An 11707-nucleotide genomic window follows, 5' to 3' on the forward strand; every position below is an offset into this window, starting at 1 on the left:
AAGTCTATAAAATAAGCCACGGACCTTCCCGCTGCCCGTGGAGCCCTGGCAGGCGAGCCGCCTGAGGGCGGTTCGAGGAGTCTCAAGAGACACCAACCCCGGAGCTGGGCCCTGCCGCTGAGGAGCCCCAACAAACGCGGTGCGAAGCCCCGCTGCCCTGCGCCAGCACGGCCCTGTCTCCGCATCTCCCGTCTCGGCCGAGGGCACAGAGCGCCGCTCCCCCCGCCCGAGGAGCTCCGCAAGCGGCAGCGCGGCCGGGCCCCCGCGGCGCCGCCATGATGGCGGCAGGCGCCCTCCCTTCCCCCGGCCCGGGCGCAGCCCCGCCGAGGGGCAGGAGGCGGGAGGGGGGTGGTGAGGCGCCCGCCTGCGGGTCGGCGGGCCCACGGCGCCGGCCCCTGGGCGCCTGACGGTGCCCGCCGGGCGCGGGAGGCGGGGCCGAGGAGGTCGGAGGGCGGCGGGGCGGGCGCGGCGCGGCGGGACGAGGTACGGCGGGGCGGCGTGCGGCGGGGGGGCTCCGTCCCCGGCGGCGCTGAGCCGTTGCCGGGGCGGCTGAGGGGGGACGGGGGGTCTCCCCTCCGCAGCCACCCGCCTTCTGGCGGAGATCCCGCCGCGGGGCTGCGCGGAGCGGCGGCGGGGGAAGCGGAGGGCGGGTGCGGGGGGCGCGGGTCCAGGGGCACGGCGGTGAAGATGGAAGTCCCCGCCCGAGGGAGGACGGCCGGGCCGGCCGCGCTCGGCCTCGGCCCGCCCGCCTAGGCCGCGAAGGCCCGGTGGGTCCAAGGCCGGGCTTTGAGCCTGGCCCCTGCCTCTGCAGACGGCGTTTTCGGGAGTGCCATGGCTCCTAAAGCCACCCGTCTGCCGAGGGGTTACGGGGGGGGTGCCCCTCGCTGTGAGTTGCTCTTTCTAATATTAAAGGTTTGACGTGAAGTGCTGAGTGTGTGCTCTTTCCTGCCGCCCCTTTAACACTGTGATCGAGGACACACCTGCTCAGTTAGAAAGAGAGATGCCCTAAAGTATACACTTAATTTGGGAGAAGGAGGGGAAAGGTGTATCCCACCATCTGGTAGGAGAGAGGCCATAGTGCTGTTGGGCTGCGAACCACTGCCACTCGTGCCTTTACACAGCACAACAGGGGAAGTAAGGATCAGTATTACGGTAACTTAACTGCTTCTTGGAGAACAGAAGCATAACTTAGGATAACGCATTAAAATCTAAAGGTGAAACAAAAGGAGCACAGAGAGAGACAGGATAAAGCTTCTGTATGTATGGCTTCCCAAAGACAGCCTAGGTTTCTACCTCGAAACTTCGGGTAGACTCTGAAAATTCCTATTCTTGCCTGGTGTTTCAGGGCCTGTGACATTCCACCCAAAGTACACCAAGTACCAACTGGTTGCAAGGGCACTAAGCTGTGTGCTCAGAAGACCTGTATGTATCCATAGCATATGCCCAGATCAGCCATATGGCACAAGTGCAACAAAACTGGGTAGTGTTGAGCTTTTTGCTTGCATCCATGTATTTTTGACTGGGAAAACCATGAGCCACATACATCCCCAAAATCCCAATTTCCCCTAATGGAAATACGGTATACCTAGATACCAAGGTGTAAGCAAGGGCAGCAGTTAGTGAAAAGATGATACAATAGCCAATAGACACATCTTCACCTTTTGAATATTTTGACACAGTAGTCAAACATGACTTAGAAAAGTGTTGTGTTATTTAGAACACTTCAAGTAATGTTTTGGTTTTGGGTTTTTTTCCAGGAGGAAGGAATCTGTTTGTCTTCAGTTGCAAAGTGTTTTCTTTTCCAGAGTTGGGACCATGGCTATTGACTGGATTGGTTTTGCATATGCTGCACTGCTGGCTGTTGGAGGTGTTGTAGGCTACACTCGTAAAGGTAAACACTGTACGGCAGGATTTGGAAATGAAGCATTGTATAAAAAAAAAATTGATGCAAGACATGAAGCCTTTGCGATAATGAACACAACAGTATCTTAAATCCATCCTGCACTGCTATAAATGAGCTGAGTCTCATGAGGCTTACTTGGGCTAACTTAAGCATTTAAGTGGTCACTTTTTTCCGTTAATCTAACTGCTGAGTTTGTTTTCAGGTCAAAAAGGGGCTGTCACATTATCTTTGACTTTCAGTGTATTTTGAGCCTGCTCTTTTCCTTTAATAATTCCTGTGGTAAGCACAGTAGTAGATCCTTGATTAAAGCTTTTTTGCCATGGAGGCACCATCCAGGCTTGATTCTGAGATTTCCAGATACCCACTGGAAAGAAAACCCTTTACTTACGTATTCTGATTTGGTGGTTAATTATCTCCTACTGTTGGAACTGTACATCTTCACTCTAAGCTAATCAGAAAAGCTTTAGGTTATCGTGTGCCATAACGCATATTTCAGTCGTGTTTGCTGTCCTTCCCAGCCAGCCGTGCCCTGCCCAGGCTGGGCACAGCGTCCCGGCAGAGCTCGCAGTGGCACTGAGGATGGGCGGGCGCGATCTCCAGGCTGGTCCCCCTTAGCAGAGCACACACCCCAGCAGCGTATCAGTCTCCTTCACTGTGGCCATTATTCATCTCTTCTTGTGATTTAGGGTCACTTTCCCTGCGTAGTGTGCACATGCTTTACTCTTAGAGGCTTTATATCTGACTTCCTGAAAACACTGGCTGTATTTTTCGTTTGCACCCAGCTGCACTCACTGACTATCCCATTCACTTCTTCTCTACACTCCTTAAAGGTTGGTCAGTCCTTGTGGCAAATCTAATGATTTTTTTAATTGGTAATGATTTCTGTTTTCTCGCAAATTCTTGATTAAAATATTCAGTATAACAGGACTGGGAGCTAAATGACATCTGAGAGCCTGGATTCTTAATTTATAAACATTTTGGGATCAGCTTAATCCAGATAATGCCTGCTCTGCTGGTTTTTATCATATGGTATTGAGTCAAATACCTGTTCAGAAATCTAAGTATATTACTGAAACTCTGGGCTTTATGAACCAGTTTTGTAATAGCACCAAAAGAAGATATCAAGTTACTTTCAAAAGCTGTCTTTTCATCCTCATTGCCATCTAATTGTTTTTTAATTCCTTATTAATTGTGATGTTGGTAATACCGTTTCCTTGTCCAGGAGTGATGTCACATTGAAAGGCTTATGACTACTGTGTTGTCCAATTTATCCTTTATATATATTGACACATTTCTACCATTTCTAGAGACTCTCAAGTGCTGTAAGGTATAGTTAAAATCAGCAGACAGTCCAGAGAAATTACCAAAATGCTTCTAAAGATACGGATGGTAGAGAAAATAGCCAAATGTAGGTTTGCGCTTCAAAGATCATTTTTCTCAAATTTCAGGTGTTAACTGCATCCTGATCGTCTCCCTCTGATTTAGCCAGCGTTGCCCCTAATGCCATGCAAGCCCAGTTACAGAAATACTACCTCTCTATTCACAGTGGATGAGCTAGCTGCACTGTAGCAAAATCCGTTCTATTTTTAAAATACTTGGATAATACTGTGTAGAGAGAGGACTACTGTGTAAAGACTGAGTTTAAAGACATTGTATTGAGAAATAATACTTGAATGGTTTCTTGCAGGTAGTAAAATGTCTTTAGCTGCTGGTCTTACCTTTGGTTCTGTGGCTGGTTATGGAGCTTACTGTGTAACACGTGATCCAAGAAATGTGAAGATATCATTGTGTAAGTGTTTTACTATGGTAATCAATCAAACAAACAAACAAAAGCAGTTTCCCAAACTGCATGCAAAATTCTCTCCTATTAAATTTTGAGTACTGCTTTGGTTTAAATGTTAGTTTTTAAATAGAGTTCAACGCTTCAATTTAGCTTGCAAAGTTCAAGAGCTTAACTGTGGAACCATTTGCAAGGTAAGGCAGATCATCACACAAAGCCAGCAGGTATGTGTTACTACCTGGCAGCGCCTCCTTTTATTAGATGGTTACCTGACATTGCAAATATTGTGAAATCCAGCTGAGAAACGTGGGAGAGTGATGGAAGAAAATAATTAGTGCTACAGATTAGAATGTAATCTGAGAAGAAAAGTAGGTGTGACGTCCAGTCTTGTATAACGTATCATCTCCCAGTGAACCAAGTAATTTGACTTAGTGATTTTCCTTTGCTGCTAGGAAGGACAGGATACAAGCTGTGCAATGATTCTCACATTAGCTAGTTTGCCATGAAACCCTCATGGAGACAAGGACCTGCAGTCTCTAAGGGGGGACATTAACCTCCCACAACTGGTTTGCAGTAAGAGCTGCTGGGAGCTTGTCTCACTCATGGTTTTAGCAAAGGTGGGTTGGGCTGCAGTTTCACATGCAGAAAAGCAATTAAAATACATTTAATCCAGATTGTGTGAGTACACGACCGCTTTTTCTGAACTTAGTTTGAATTTATGGTATACTGTTCATGTTGCTTTGTGCTTTACACCAGCCACAGTTGTAAAAATTTCCATTTCAAAAAAATGTTGACTAGAAGTGTTAGCAAAGTATATTCCCACCAAGTTCTTTAGTAAAGGTGGTAATGGCATATCTGATCTGCTAGATGGCCTAAAATTGGATATTCCAGTTTTGTCACCATGACCTTGCTCAGATTAAGTTATCCCACTGTTAAAAAAAAAAAAAAAAAAAAACAACCTTTTTTTGGAATGAAAACATAGCCTTAAGTATATGTAAATTTGTAATCATTCAGTGTGAGGTGGTTTTAAACAGCATACAGTATTGTACTTTTATGGGTCAAATCGCTAATTTGGATATGGAATTTGTGGAAAAGAAGACTAATTAAAACTTACTAAATGTTGACTGTTTCCCAATTCCCTGGTTTTGAACAGACTAATACAAAATTTCCACTAATCTACTTGCAAATGTCAGATATACTAAAATTGTTAGTGTTGTGCATTTCATGTAGCTATTGGTATGCGAGAACTTCCTCTCAACTGGAAAAACGTATACTACTAATTTAGTAGAAGGTTATAGCAATACAGATGAGGTAGCATTCACTGCACCTGCCTTAGAAAGTTCTTATTATGTAGAGTAAAAGGAGCAAAGACTTTTTAAAGCAGTCTGAGTTTAGAATGTTTACAAAGTAATTTTCTGATTACTTAAAACCTAAACATATATTTAACTTTGGCTATGAGTGTGTGACCCCTTCAGGGTCCACCTGTGCTGAATGAAGAAAAGGTGGTTTGAGCTAACTGGTAATTTTTGCCGTAAGTGAGTTAGGAAGTATTCATACAAAGTACTCTGCCAGGGCCAACCTCTTCCAGGCTGATGTATCTGTCTGGAAGACAGTGTCTTCTGGCTTCTGTATGCATATGTATCTTAAATGAAGAACAACTCAGTAGGAAGACTTCAGAGGAAGGGAGAATTAGACACACTCAGAAACACCTACAGGTCCACACCACACCTTAAAAATCTTAGGTGGCTACTCTATCTGCTGCTTTCTGAATACTAAGGGCTTTCCATAGTAAATATGTATTGCTTTTGTAGAAAATCAGAATGTTTTCACTTATGCCTAACCTCCTGAAGCGCCAAAAGCAACTAGAGCACAAACGAAAGAAGGAAATTAAGTGCATGGAAGAAAGTGACCACTCTGAACTTAGAAACCAGTAGAGTAAATTGCAGTGTAAAATGAATCAAGTACTCAAATTTCTAAAAGGTTAGGAAATTTAAAAGAAAAATTCCTTTCCAAACCCATTATTATCTATAGTATTTGTCACCTACACAAGTCTCCTACAATAATGTAGATAATGTTTTAGTACAAGACTTTGATAGTAGGGTTCTTGTAACTTGTCCTACATACAAAGAATATGTAGCATACAGATACCCAGGCAAATTGTCTTAGTTGTTTTATAAATTATTCTTTGTTTTATAAATTATTCTTTCAGGCATTTTTCCACTACCCCTAAAATTAACTCTGTGTTTCCTCGAATACTTTAATGCAATTTTATGTGTTTGGAGTAGGTGTAAAAATTCAGACTTCAGTATGCACCAGTTATACAGAGTGCAAGCCGATGCAGCTGATTTAATGAATATCTGGTATGAATCTGATTTACTGAATTGAATTTGGCTTGGTTTATTCAGTTTCTTTGACTGATTTAAGTTGAAACAGTGAATATCTAGCACTTTTGAAAATCAGGTCTAAAAGCTGAATGTCTTAAAAACTCACTTGGTACATGTGAAAAGCCAGATACTAGTAACTGAAAAAAATGTTACAGAGTGAACATGTTTTGTAGCTTGTAATTAATTGTAAATATACTCAGGGCTCTGACAGGACACATACTGTGAAATAGTCCACTCTTCAGACATTCCTGAGAGGATCAAGGCTATGGGACCAGAAAATAAGAGCAACGGATAATGGGGCATAATAGTAGTTTTTTTGCATGGTGTCTTTAATGAGTGCACATGTGTAGCTGGTGGAGTTTTGTAAGATGCTTGTAACTGTCAGAACTTGTTTTATAATGCTAGAGTGAGTTTAAAACTAATTCTTGACACCTGCGAGCACAGGACTGCCCACAGGAGTAGACAGTGGAGTTTGAAGAGAATTAGCCAGAGGGTTAAACACTCCATAAAAAAGGGAAGAGATTTGTGTAACTGCTATCACTTTGGCTGCAAGAGTGGTAAAGCCCAGCTGCCCATGAGAAGACCTGGCTCTCCACCCGTTTCTAAGAAGTATTTCAGGTGACAGTTCTTTAACAAAGCTGTCTTTGCAGAGTTTTACGTATTCTCATCAATTTTCTCATTCATGTAGTGCTCTGCAGCCACAGTTCAATATGAAAACCCCATGCCTGATCAGTTTATTGCTACCTCCATTTTTAGGTAAAATTGCTCTAAGAAGAAAATGCCGTTTCTTTCATGAAGTTTGTTCTCTGCTGCTTGCACTACATTTGTTGCCCTCTGGGGCTGGCCACCTCTTGTCACAGACAAGGATGGTTCCCTCATAGCAAAAGGAAACAAGGGAATTTGTGATCCTGATGAGGACGTTGATAGCCATATTCTGTAGTGAAAACAAGTGGCAAACCTTTCAATCTATTTTTTAAGGCTCAGCAAATAAAAAGCTAGCATTCTAAAAAGAAAACAAAGTTGGATGCTCTAGCTCCTTGAATAGTTAGAAAACACCTGCAGTGATCTAGCGTGGTGGGATTCATGTGACACTGTTTTTGTAATCCAGCACACATGTTACTGTTAACGATGAAGATTCTTCCTACTTTATTTGTATCTCCCTGAGTGTAGATATGGGGGAGTAGAATCCACTGTCTGACAAACTTACTTAGTATCTGTGGAAAAGGATTTAGCATTCTGCTGCATGTGGAAACCTTATTCATAGCTGAAAGAAATCCCAACAGTGTGTTTTGGAAAAGCAAGAATGTTTTTATAGACCCTATCTCTGATCTAATGTTTTGTTAAATTACAGTTCATAGCAAAACATAGCAATGACCTTTGATAACTCTCCATGTTCCTGAATGGTCCACTGGGAGAAGTGAGAACATAAATATATTGAATTGTGTTTTACAGTTTCAGCTTTTCTTTTGACCATTATAATGGGATTGAGGTTCAAGAGGTCCAAGAAATTAATGCCAGCCGGACTAGTAGCATGCCTGAGGTAAACATATATTGAGGATCTTAATGTAAAGATTTCACTGATTTTCAAATAATTGCCATTTGACATCTGATTCAAGCCAGTATCAGTGGAAATTACTATCCTCCAGCAACTGTGTGGTTTAAGTGAAATTAGTTTGGAGGTCACAGTCCTATTTCCAGTGAACAGCTTTTTCATCTCACTAGGCGGATACATCTGATATGGACTGACTTTCTCAGCACAGAAAGGAGAGATCTGCAGTTAAATATTAATGCATATTGATAAGGCTCTTGGAAGAACCTGAGGTAAGCCTCAGTGTTTTCAAACACATATGCATTAGTCATCTAATTTCATACAAGTCATCTTAGAAAAGACCAACACTTTGGTTTAGAAGTGCTGCATCCAAAACTACTGAAAGTGCAGCACCTTTGAAAACTACATTTTTGAGCTGACCTAAAAACTTTGGTCAGTATTACGGCAATTTATGATGTTTCTAGCCATTCTGGCTGCTTTATTGCTGCTGTTTATTTTGGCATTCTGGAAAACATAATTTTTCGTACTTGTTATTTTGGAATTAAATTATGGAGTAAGTTGAAACTTTTTTTCCCAGTGAGTCTGTACCTTAGAACATTTTTCAATTGTAAGTCAGAACCTCCGTCTTCTGAAGGAATAACTGTTGCTTTGTTACCAGATTCAATATAACACCATTAATTGTTTTATTCCAATTATGTACAGGAAGGAAAGAAAATCAGATGCAAATTGTCAATGCAAAATCAGATGCAAAATTTAAGAATCAGGACTTAAACTGGAAAATGTTATTTCCTTTGTGGATCACTTTTCAAGCTTAAGTGGACTGTGTGTTTCAACAGACACTGAGGCTGTACATTTAGAGTTTAAGATTGCTTACTAGGAGCTCTAGTGTCAGGTATTTATGAATGCGCTGTTATTTAATGATGACTTTCACCGGTTTTGTTCATGTACAACCATATTTATGGGTTTTGTTCTGGTTTTATTTTTTGCAGCCTTTTGATGATTTTGAGGCTTGTTTTCATGCTGCTGTAGTAGAATTTAGAGGTTTAAGAACCGAAGTATGACTGCCACACCCACTGAACAAAGAGGCAAGTTCTCCATACTTGAAAGACAAGTTTGAACACGTCTTAAATTGCATTTTTCTTTTCTGTAGAAGATCTGTACCTGTTATTTGATAATTGACATTTGCTGATATTTTGAAAGCTTTTTTTTTGTTCTTTAAAACAAGAGTTTTGTTGATGATTTATTTTGATAAACTTCCATTTAAGTTGTCTGTTAACTCAAGGGATCTTTCTCTGTAAGTTTGATCTCTTTCAGGGGTGCTGAGCACTCCAAGAAATTGAGTTAGTCTTGCACTGTATTTCTGGAATAAGAATATATATAAATACATGATTATGCTAAAAAGGTATATTGTATTGAACCATAATTTTGTAGCTTCTGAGATTAAGTAATCAATTCTAATCATATTGTCAAATACTAATCAATAAAGGCTTGGGCCAGTATGTGTTGCACTGGAAAACCCACCTTCCTTTCAAACACACATTCTTGTTTCATTGGTTTTAAATGTAAAAACTATTATCAGTGTTCAAATAGAATGTAAAATGTTCAAAGCTTCTCAATTTTTTACACAGACTAGTAAGCTGTTTTGTCAGTGGAAGAGTCTGGTGATCTGCTTTGTACTCAGTACCTGTTTAAAATATGTACCACGCTGTAAATTCCCACTGACATGAGCCACAGCTGAGGAAGGTTCACCATCTTGCACAAACAGCTTCTAAACTCTGTCTCTAACAGGTTTGCCATTGTGGTCTTACACAGATTATCTTGCTGAAGTCCTCACCATAAGCAGAGGAGACTGTTCAAACATGAACTGTTCAGGGGTTGAAGTTGCTTCGGTTTGTGTAGGAAATAATTAAATATTCCCTGGGTCTCAAAACTTGGCTAAAACCATCTTCTGATGCACAGGAATGTGCAGCCAATTTATTAAGAAACTGAATATGGGTGAGTGCACTATTGAAGACAAAGAGAAATTTTGCTTTATTTTTTTCATACAGAGCTTGCTTATAAAGGCTATCATATATCAGATCTCAGTGGAATACCAAGCTTATTGCTCTGGGCAGGGCCTTAGGTGGTGACAGAGTGGTGTGAGCAGCTCAGATGACTAAGGCACAACTGACCAAAAAAGAGAAAAAAAGGCAAAAAACCCCCCACCAACCCCAAACCACAGCCTCCTGCCCTGGAATCTTCTGCTAACAAATGTTGGTATCAGTCACCTGCAGGTGTTGCCAGGCTTACAGGTGACTGAGCTGGTGTGTTACAGATTTCAAATTGGGATGACAGCTGGACACATCAGATGTGGTTCATTTCATCCTGAAGCGGAACTTCAAGGCCCATCAGAAGGATTGAACTGCCATGTACCGTAACAGGCTTGGGCGGGCAACACTGATTTGGGTATTTGTGCCATAGACAAGATGAATCCTGCCTTAGATTAAGGTCCAATGAAAAGTTTAGGCAACCTAGTGCTGAAATGCAGAAGCCAGCCTGCAGCTGCTGCCACCCCAGGTCCTAAGTGCAGTAAGACATTACATTTTTAAGCACATCTGAAGTTGAACCTTCTGTGCATTCTCTGAATTACGCCATGGGAGCAGGGGGCTGGGGCTAGCCTCCAAGTCCAGCCGTAATCCAGAACCTTTAGCTGAACTTCCCAAGCACCCAAACAAGTGGCCTTCTCACCAAGTCCAACATATCCCTGTGGGACTGAGGGCTCACAAAATGCAAAGGTGATGTCCTGTGCTCATCTCTGTGATGGTTCACCACTCATCTGGAACAGAGGTATAGCTCAATGAAACTTCAGCACTACGGTGGGCACAGCAAACTACTGCTTTCACCTACCTTGGTAATTTTAATGTAAAACTTAGGACTTCACCTGGGCAGTGCCTAAGTGATTGGGGCGTTTCAGGTTTGTACCTCAAGATGCAGTATGTGGCTCTTCTTATGCACAGATCAGAAAAGGAGTTAACTTTGCTGGGCAGCAGTTCTGTATATATATGGTTGACTTGTTTTCTCTGCCTAATCAGTTGGAGTCCTACTAAGGAAAACAACTAACTGCAAAAAAGAACAGTTAGTGGCACTGTTCTTAAAGGGAACAGTGATGGTTCCCATGAAATTAGCATAATGAATCTGAAATAGTGTGGAGGAATGGCTGGAAAACAACGGATATATTATGAGCGATCCAGACCGAGTGGCCTCACTGTAACAACAGGCTGTAGCTGTTGTGAAGAACACCTGCAAGGCCAAGGGGCTGAGAAACTGCATGCATAGCAAAGAGATAAGGAAGCTGGACTGTTGAAAACAAGATGTTTGCCTAGCAGGAGAACGGCGCGTGGACACCACACCAGGACCAATCACAGAGGGCAAAAGGGCGTGTGGACAAGTAGCTTAGGCCTATTAGCAATCAAGTAGCTGCGTGTGTACTTTATGGTAGTCTGTAAATTGCTGTGTATCCTTTAATAAACGGGCATTGCTTGATCACATTGATCGTGTGCATGTTCACGTCTCCCGCAAAATAGGAGTGAATGCTTTAAGCACTGTTGAGATAAAACTAACTCTTTTACCGAAGAGGTAAGCAGCCAGTGCAGTTCTCTTTACAACTACTCAGGAAATGACTGGAGAAGGTAAAACAAAACAGTTTTCCTCACTGTAACCATCTAGCTAAGCAGCAAAAAGAAGAGCAAGGGAATAGGTGCTTTCAATGGATGAAAACCACATCAGCCTAATTAAACACAAAGTCTTTGATCTTTCACTGAACAAAATCCCTTCCAAGAGATTCATGTGGGGATTAAACAAATTTCTTACTTTTGCCCCTAAATTTACAAGGATCATGAGTTTTAACTTTAATTTTTATTTATTTAATTTTTAAACTGCAGCTCTGAAAGTACAGACAGAGCAGTGACACTGCAGGGGGACAGTAAACTTTGATCTAGGAGACCACCTAGAGAGCAAACCCAAAAGATTCTAGGCTGAAAGTAAATGACCTTCCCATTTTTATGGAGTGGCTCTTCTTTCCTGCAGTGTATAAAAGGGGGGGGTGGGGGTGG

At 42.2% G+C, this 11707-nt stretch overlaps 1 protein-coding gene across 2 annotated transcripts; it reads left to right on the plus strand.

Annotated features, from left to right (window-relative positions):
* The first annotated feature begins 366 nt into the window (after nt 1-366).
* Nucleotides 367-11648, plus strand: TMEM14A (transmembrane protein 14A). Of its 2 annotated transcripts, XM_074895745.1 has the most exons (6): nt 367-483; nt 1758-1891; nt 3591-3692; nt 7520-7607; nt 7790-7888; nt 8606-11648. In XM_074895745.1, the coding sequence occupies exons 2-5, from the start codon at nt 1816-1818 to the stop codon at nt 7863-7865; spliced, it is 342 nt and encodes a 113-aa protein (XP_074751846.1). In that variant the 5' UTR covers nt 367-483; nt 1758-1815; the 3' UTR covers nt 7866-7888; nt 8606-11648. The 2 variants fall into 2 exon arrangements, with proteins under 2 accessions (XP_074751846.1, XP_074751847.1); XM_074895746.1 differs by lacking the exon at nt 7790-7888 and having other exon boundaries at nt 368-483.
* Nucleotides 11649-11707: the final 59 nt, after the last annotated feature.

Source organism: Athene noctua, chromosome 1, assembly GCF_965140245.1.
Source record: "Athene noctua chromosome 1, bAthNoc1.hap1.1, whole genome shotgun sequence".
In the NCBI taxonomy this organism is placed as follows: Eukaryota; Metazoa; Chordata; class Aves; order Strigiformes; family Strigidae; genus Athene; species Athene noctua.

Bases quoted from the DNA above. Each gene is read 5' to 3' on its own strand.
- TMEM14A (XM_074895745.1), top strand. From the start codon at position 1,816: ATGGCTATTGACTGGATTGGTTTTGCATATGCTGCACTGCTGGCTGTT. The intron at 1,892-3,590 runs GTAAACACTGTA...GGTTTCTTGCAG, and splicing joins TGTAGGCTACACTCGTAAAG to GTAGTAAAATGTCTTTAGCT. The intron at 7,608-7,789 runs GTAAACATATAT...TCATCTCACTAG, and splicing joins GGACTAGTAGCATGCCTGAG to GCGGATACATCTGATATGGA.